The sequence below is a fragment of the Rhagoletis pomonella genome, unplaced genomic scaffold, assembly GCF_013731165.1.
Source record: "Rhagoletis pomonella isolate Grant_MI unplaced genomic scaffold, Rhpom_1.0 Rhpom_scaffold_00014, whole genome shotgun sequence".
Lineage (NCBI taxonomy): Eukaryota > Metazoa > Arthropoda > Insecta > Diptera > Tephritidae > Rhagoletis > Rhagoletis pomonella.
The window spans coordinates 16959140-16968446 of record NW_023458568.1 but is presented as its reverse complement, the minus strand read 5'-3'; the positions used below and the strand labels follow the sequence as shown (position 1 = coordinate 16968446).

The 9307-nt window shown below is 33.7% G+C and overlaps 1 protein-coding gene across 1 annotated transcript; it reads left to right on the top strand.

Moving 5' to 3' along the window:
* Positions 1-4503: 4503 nt before the first annotated feature.
* On the top strand, positions 4504-5102 carry LOC118749286 (wiskott-Aldrich syndrome protein family member 2-like). The gene is made up of 2 exons (XM_036484083.1): positions 4504-4755; positions 4817-5102. Exons 1-2 carry the CDS (start codon positions 4662-4664, stop codon positions 4993-4995), a joined length of 273 nt encoding a protein of 90 aa, XP_036339976.1. The 5' UTR covers positions 4504-4661; the 3' UTR covers positions 4996-5102.
* Positions 5103-9307: the final 4205 nt, after the last annotated feature.

Sequence of the window (9307 nt, the reverse complement as noted above, 5' to 3'; positions counted from 1 at the left end):
ACATATATGTATGTATGTATGTGCATAACCACGAATCTTTAGTTTGGCTTTATAATTTCAATACCAAAAAAAAATTTTTTTGTTAATCAAATAAATCACTTAATGCTAGAAAAATAGAGCATACATATGTGCGTAACCGCGAATTTTAGTTTAAATATATAAATTCAATTTTAAAATTTATTTCTGTTTGTTAATCAAATCAGGCACTTAATAGTAGAAAAATGGAGTAATAGAAGTACATATATAAATGTACTTATGTATGTACCTACATAACTGTAGAACTTTCAGTTCAATTATACGAATTCAATTTCGAAAAATTTGTATTTTATTTTGTTAATCAAATGAAGCACTTAGTGCTAGAAAAATTGAGAAAAAGAAGTACATATATATTTATGTATGTACATGTTTCAATCAAGGTTCATAGAATGCAAGGTTACGACATCAGTCATGGCCGCCATCTTGATGACGTAGATGGCTCAATTTTTGGAGTTGCCAGATTCCTAAAAAATTATCTTATAAAAATACACAATTTTAGTCAAAAATACATCAAGTTTTATTTCAAATATGTCTAGCCCTGATATTTACCGTTTGACAATGTGCGTCGAAGTTTGTCCTTTTTTCTGCGTCTTTGAGTTTATTTAAATTACCAAAAATTTAAGTGCGCTGTTTAGATTGCAAAAATTACACTGAAAAAGGTAATTTAGGTTTTACCGTATGTTTAAAGATGAATTGCAATTTCAGTAGCGAAATTTTGCTAATGTGATGAACGCTTTTTATTTAAAAATGCCCGAGTGCGTTCTGCTCACTTTCAAGAAAATCACCAGCAAATTTCAATAAGCATTCGATTTACATTTCATTTTTCACTATTGTACGAATGTTATTATGTTAATTCAGTTTCACGTGAAGTTATAAAATTTTACGTTGTTATAATAAGCTTTTCCACGATTTTATTTCTTCGTAAAACATTTCAGCCAATCAGAACTCACTTCGCAGCTACGTCATTGAAGGAAAACAAATTTTTGACAGCACCCTGTCGTAACATTCTAATCTATGAACCTTGTGTTTCAATCAGATATTCGAAATTTTTTATTTTTTTGTTAATCAAATAAAGCACTTAAGGCTATGAAAAAATAAAGGTACATGTATGTACATAAAGACAAACTTTGTATCAATTCAATTTAAATTTTTTTTCTAATGTTATTAATTAGAAATGCCAATTTGCAAAAAAATCTAAAGTGCTATCCACTTTTTATTGAAAAACGTTTTGTTTTGTAAATATTAATGGTGATTATAAAATGCTTTATGAAAGAAATATATATGCGTGTACATATGTACTAGGGTTGCCAGATTTTGAACCGGAGAAAGGAGTACATTTATATTTTCGATAGAAAAAAAGCAGTACATGACATAAAAAAGGAGTAGAAATTTTTTTTAATTTTTTGTGCAATTTATTATTACAAATTACCATTAATTAGGTACAAACAAACAAAGATATCTTAGACATTTTTTTCAAAGCAACAATAATAATAATAATGTGAAAAATAAATAAGTATATGGGTTGGCTTTCCAATAGGGACGGTTGTTAAAGAGATGGTCATCGAAGAGGGAGTGGACGTGGCACCTTTTCCGACCTTTTTGGAGAGGACATGAACCGCCATTGACAAAAATGTTACTCCCGACCACCTAGGGCCCCTATGGGTCCCAGGGACCCCTTAGAAAAATTGCCAAAAGTCACAATTTTCACTTGCGTCCACAGTATTTTTGCGTAGAATTCGGTTTTCAATGACCGCCCTTATAGGAAAGTTTCCCCAACTAAAAAACTAAAAACTACAAAAGAATTCCAGACTCTTCCTGAATGTATGGTCATTTTTTTGATTTAAGCCTTATAGGTAATTAATTTAATATTTTTCTGATTTTTATACCCGACGCCCTGGCCCTAAAGCCATGCTTACACCTTTTCACTATCACACTTAACTTTGCTTACTAAGAAGTATTTACCACAATATGAATGGCAAAGTACAGCGCGCAAAATAATAACTGTCGCACAGGTTTTTTGAAAAATAAAAGGCTTCTTTATAGATTTTGTGTTTTTTTTTTTGTTAACTTTGTAAATATTTTGCATTTGCCAGCTTTGGGAGGTAAGTACATGCGGCACGAGTCTCTTTTTCAGGTGTATTTTTTCTTAGATTTTGTATAAAAAAAAAGAAAAAAAAAACCTGTATAGGGTTGGTCGAATAAATGCCCTCCTAGTCACCAATTTCAAGTCCTTTCGAATGCTAAGTATGAGGCCTTATGATGGACAAAAGACGGAGTATAAAGGACCCAAATGGGGGAAATTGGCCTATGGTTACAGAAGATATGTAATAACGTAACCGACTAAGACTTGCGCTTTTCTCCCAAACCCCCTGGTAAACCCAAATGAAGGTTAAATTTAAAAACTTTACAATACTTTTTTTTACTTGCGCTTTTCTCTCAAAGTGTTTACCGCCGGTAAACCCAAATGAAGGTTAAAATTAAAAAAAAAATAACAAAATTGAAGTAAAATCTGTGGATAATTAACAATAAACTACTTTTTCGCAAAATCTATAAAGGCCCCTTTTATTTAAAAAAAAAACTGTGCATTTATTTATTTATTTTACACCCTGTATCTGATAAAATAATAATAGCTGGAAAAAGGACTACAAAAGAAGTACAAAGCTAATAAAGGAGTACATTTCCAGATATTTTTTTTGGGAGTACAAGGGAGTACATTGCAATAAAAAGGAGTACGCTTGCTCCCAAAAGCAGTACGTCTGGCATCCCTAATATGTACGCAAAATTTTTCACCCTTCTGCTTAACTCCCTCGCTGCAGTCTGTACCACACACAAAAATTTGCTGTTGAAAAAGAATCCGTTGAGTCGCGGTATTTTCCCGCGCCGCAGTCTTATTTTGCTGTTATTGCCTTTTTCGCTGTTTTGTCACTGCCGTTATATTGGCATACTCCATTAGCTGCAGGTGGCGTGGCTTGATGTTGCGATGTTGCTATGCCGTTATGCATACATATGTATATAGTTGGTGGTGGCGTGGCTTGATGTTGTTAAGCCGTTATAGTTAGCGGTTGGTGGCGCGGCTGTACCCGAAAACCGTACGTAATGCATGCTGGAACTTTCTTAAAAATGTGCTGGTTGCGCAAAAAGATGCTGTACATCTCGCACAATGCTGGAACTTTCTTAAAATGTGCTGTTTGCATAAAATTTATGCTGTACGGTGTGTACCGTACTCCACCGTTTAGTTTAAAAATGATGTTTAGGACTTTTTTCCACCAACCGGGGCCACCACCCAAATAGTTATAGTGCTCTTAGCACTTTTTCATTTTGGCGCGGATCTCGTGACTCTGCATCACGGTCGGCATTTTACGTCTCGTTAAAATGTGAGGCGTAGCACCCACTGATGCTGCTGGCTGCTGATGCAAATTTCTGCTAGCTTGTACGCGGCCACGTTAACAAAAAATTAAATAGAAATTTATGAACACACGGGGACTACTTTCGATTAAATAAAATACTTTTACAATTGCGAACCGATAGGGTTTAGTGTCGAGTAGCGAATGATTTGGCTTCTTTGAAGCCGAGCCACGATACACCTTCTACAAGGAATGTGGATCGTAAGCTCGGCAGTGCTGACAACATACGCGATGTATTTTTATTATTTTGGGCAACATAAGTGTTGACATGTAAGATGTTACCACATCGCGTGTGGTGCCATTACACACGTTTATATAGCGAGCCGCTTGGTCAAAGCAGACACCCGCTTGCATCCGCACCTACTGGTGGACAGACGTTGCACGCTTCAGCGAACCCTTAAACCGAATAAGTCGGTGTGGCCCCACCGAAGCTCCCTCTCTTTTTGCCGTGACCCAGGGCCCCACTCGGATTGGTTACCGCATCTCGCACATGGGCTGCCCAGAGTGCGCGAACGAGGACGCAAGAGTCGGGATTGAGTATATCCGTGCAACTGTAACTGCATACCCAGCACAACGACTATACCCCATTGCACTCCAAGAACCTTCTACTTACGCTTAAAATAAAGCTAGAACTCTTTGGTACCGTCCCTTAAAATACCATCAGTGCACCTTGACTGATGGTCACTTAAAGTCATTTATTGAACAGCAAAAAGCTACTACTTAAGCTTAAATTAAAGCTATAACTCTCGGCTACTGGTCCTTAAATACCTTGAACTGATGGTCACTTATAGTCATTTGAGCAATAAAAAAATGCTGGAAAATTGTGGCGTTGGTTTTAGCACTTTGACCTGGTTTTTCTCAAAATATGGAGATGATGGAAACTTTATTCTTACGGATTCGTAATCAGCACCAAAAGGTCTATCAAAAACAGCTTTAATATTTGCCGCACCAAAATTGGTTTCCATTTTTATTCACCTGGGTTATCTGGCGCTTTCAGAAACTGGGACATAGAACTTTCTGTAGTATAACCGATGATGTGTCCCTGTATTTCTTATTTGCTTTCACTACAATAATATAATATATTTATAGCACTCAGAAAAATTGTCAACCACTGGAGCTCCACCACCGCCTCCTCCACCACCGCCGCTTTCACAGAATGATTTGGGAAATCAAGGCCCGGAAGTGAAATCTATCAATGGTGATATTCGTAAGAGAATTATTATGGACGAATCTGACCGGCACGTAATTAGCAATAAAAGGCTTTTGCCACCATTGTATGATTCCCGCAATGATCTTATGAAAGCAATACGAGACGGTAGGATAAAGTTAATAAAACTATAATAGTAATAACTGTTTTTATATATTTCTTCCTTAAGGAATAACTCTTCGTAAAGTGGAGAAATCAGAACAAAAAGAAATTGAAATAAACACCGCTTTGCACGATGTAGCTTCAATCTTGGCAAGACGTGTTGCCATTGAACTTTCGGAGTCGGAGGAATCAGATACTGATGACGACAGTGAAGGATGGATGGAATCGGTTGAAATATCAGCTTGATTTTTGGCCTTAAATTGGTTATTGTGAAAATTTAACTCGATAAACGATAAACAATGAGAAAAAGATAAGTATCATTGACAAATAAAATGTTCACCATTAAAGATATATATATATTTTCTTTTAACCTATTTTATCCAAGATTTAATGTAATTTTAGAGATTTGGTGGTTGAAATATTAAGAAAAACATGAATAACAGTTTCACGGCCGGCGATTTAAATGTTACTAGTAGATATAGAATAAAAAGAAAGATAAATTTTGACGTTATAAATGCTGTATTAATGTCATATTTTGGAATACCTTAGCCAAGATTTCTTTGTTTTTGTATATTTTCTTATCTTGTTTACTAAGCTTTTTCTGTATCCGTTATTTATCGCGATAGCATATATTGTATTACGTTCTCTGTTTTAGCGTCATTGGAAGAAGAAGCTGACTTCTACCTACCTGAGGTTGTACACGTAGAACAACGACTACTGGCTAGAGTAAAGAGTATATTTAGCTTTGACGTACCTGACTAAGAACCAACGACGATTTAGCACGGCTTTAAATAGTGACAGACAAACAGAAACCATTTACACTTAAAAAATACACTGATGGCACAACGCCGAAACCGGTTTGTCTCCAAGCCAAATTTGACAAGGGAAGACGGAAAATCGTTCCACAATTTATCATACTCCTACCCTGTCGGAAACACCAACAATGAAAATGAGAATAATTTTTTCGAACTTTAGTAACTTCTCATCCAAATAATGTGCACTCATACATATGTAAATATTAGGGTGGTCCTTAAAAAGTATCATATACATTTTGTTCACGTACAAAATAAACACATCCACGGAATTCTATACATATAATAAAATTGTAACAGGCCGATGTTTGTACATTATAGGTGTTAGAAAAAATTTATATGGGTGGTCTTTATGAGAGCAATACACAAACCAAATCAACAATTTTTAGAATTTAGACTGTCTGTCCGTCTGCCTGTATGTTTGTACGTGCATCACTCGAAAACTAATGGATGGAATTGAATGCAGTTTTCACCGATGTATTGCTAGAGAAAAAAATAGAGAGTTGCCACTTGTTTGAAAATTCCAGTTTAACACCCTTATTCTGGAACCCGAATTTCGTAATTCGTAATTCGTAGCTACGTTACGAAAAACGAAAAATCGATATGCTGTAACCCTTGCGGAAAAATGTCCAGCATTGTCAGCTATCAGTAGTTTTTCGAAGTCAGCTGTATGAAGGAAAACAAAGTGGAATGGAATTAAAAAAACACTCATCATGTGCTTGTTTATAGTAAAATTGGTTGATTTTACATACTTTGAGGAAAATTATGGATTCTGATTCATTTGCAATTATAGCAGCGGAGTAAAAGCACGCAATGGATTCACAAAGGTATACAGAGCTGTCGGGCATAGTAAACATGGACGTATCTATGTCAGCTTCTGGTTGAATTGTTGAGCCACAAGCCTATGCCTGAAGAACTGGTTCTCAATCCAGCAAAAATCTGTAGTTAACTGCCGATTCTGAGTTAACTACGTGCTGTGAATTTGGCCCTTACTAATGAGAATTGTATTTTCTGTGTTGCCGGAGAAGAGGGCGGAAGCCCCTCTTTTACTGTTAAAGGTATACAACATACATATATTGTGAATATAACTCCGGCTACGCTATCCACTGTATCTTTGCGCAGAACAAACATCAAAATTCAATAGTAAAGAAGTTTCTCGATAAGGGGCAACAAACATTCTTTTTCTTCGTTCATATAAAGCAGTGGATAAAAGTATGCGTACATACGAAAGGCAAATTTTCTGTTTAAAAGAACACCATTAATATTTCCTGCCAACACACATCGATTCACATGTTTTTGCTTAATTTTTATCTCGCTTCCTACATAGAATTGTTTTCGTACAAAATTACGCAAAAAAGGTGTTATTTTCTTACTCGTTCGTTTTTAGGCATGCGCCATTGTTACGAATTTCGAAAGCTCGAAAATACGATTCGGATTTAAGCATATCATTTCTACGATTCGTAGCAAAATCCGAATACGAAAGTGTTGCAGAATAGGAGTGTAAGTAAGTTAATGAAATAAGGTAAATATTGCAAAATGGCTGTTAAAAGAAGGAGGTGTGAGAAGAGTTACAGCCGAAAATATTTTTGTGGAGATTGCCACGTTTGGAAATTTTGGTTTAATTTCTTTGATAAGTGTAGGGTATTTTACCTATATGTTTTATACTTGTTTAAATTCTTTATGTTCAATTTATGGTTTAATGCATTTTTTTGTTATCAAAAAGAAAATTTTTGATTATTCAATAATCAACTTTCAAACATGAAAGAAATAAATATTTTTAAATTGAACAATATATCATACGATATATTGGCGATCCTACCATCCGAATCATTGAAATCGCCTGATATTGTGCATTATTACCAACAAGCAACTTATCTTTGCGCAAGCGTCTTTCAATTCCTCAAGTAACATCCATTTCCGGAACTTCTGTTTCAACGCTGGAAATTTTATTATTTTGCTTTGGTTCATCAGTTTCTGCCACCGCTGCATCATCAACGGCCAACATCAAACAACAGTCAGGCCTATAGCTACTACAACAACAACAACGAAATAAGTTATTTTTAGTGTTGCTGTCGCAGGTAACGAAAGAATAAAATAAATAGTTGTTTTTCATTTAAAAGAAAAAAAAAAACGCGTCTGAAGTCTTTAGTTTATACAATCAGCTTTTGTGAATATTTTATAAGTTACAAAAAAGGACAAAATTAATTTAAAAATTGATTAACAAATTAATTTATAATTAATTAGAGATTTAACAATCTACCATTTTCAATGTAATTAAATTTTAAAACCAAAATATTTAGAAGAAATTTAGAATTATTAACTGCAATTAATATAAATAATTTTACATTAATATAACTAATTTTTATTAACATATACATAAATATTATTTGTGTTAACTAAAATTATTATTTATATTTATTTTGTACACTTCTTCTCCAGTTTATTTCAAAATGCAAAGATCACCAATACGTACACGTAATTTCACAACAACAACAGAAAATCAACATGAAAACCCCAATACACACTTCAGACTTAAACATTTCACCAAGTATACAAACTAATGGTTTTCCAAATGAAAACAACTTCGGTACAAATTTATCAAAATCTATTAAGTTGCCTCATTTTTGGGAAGGTTGTTCTGAAGCATGGTTTCTCCTTGTGGAAGGACAATTCGATTTTAAGAACATACGTGATGATAATATCAAATTTCAAAACGTTTTAGTTTTTCTTAAAAAATAATCAATTTCTAAAATTATTGATGTTATTAATCCGCCTCCTTTGATTAACAAATATGAAACAATTAAGAAAGTTTTATGTGAAAGATTTAGAGATTAGAACAATTATTTTCAAATACCGAACTAGGTGATAGGTCACCATCAGAACTTTATAGACATGAAATCTTTAGCAGGTTCAAAATCAATTGTCAGTAAAGAACTTTTATTTAAATTATGGAGTAGGAAGTTACCGCAACAAATACAAATTCATTTAACTTCTTGTAGTAATCAAAATACTGAAGGAATAATTTTACTTGCAGATAAATTATTTGATTTGATAAATAAACCTCAACCTTCTAAGTCTTTTAATGTTGCTCCTGTAGAAAATAATAATAATATTCTTGGACAATGCATTAGAAATTTAACTGAGTTGACTACAGCTATTTACCAAAATCTTAACAAAATTACAGCAGATATTAATGAGTTACAAATTAGATCAAGATCAAGGGATGGAGATTGAGACAGAAGTCGTTCTATATCGAGACATTTTTCTAGATCTAGAAACGATATTAATCAAAATATTTGTTGGTATCATAGAAAATTTTAAAATAATGCTCTTGAATGCATTCAACCTTGTAATTTTAACAAAAATAAAAACGAAGAAAATTCTATTGTTTTAAACTAGATCGTTCCATTATGACGGTGGCTGATAATGGGAATGAAGTTAAACCATCTCGCCGCCTATTTATTTATGATAAATCCAATAAATTAAATGTTTTAATCGATACTGGTGCAATCGTTTCGGTCATTCCTTCAAAATTCAAATCATATAAAAGAAATTCAGATCTTAATTTGACCGCAGCTTACGGTTCTTCTATTAAAACTTATGGTACAAAACTTTTAAAAATTGATCTAGGTTTAAGACGCGATTTTGAATTCCCTTTCATATTAGCGGATATATCAACACCAATCATAGGCGCTAACTTTTTGGAGAAATTTGGTATATTAGTTGATATTAAAAATAGAGAAATT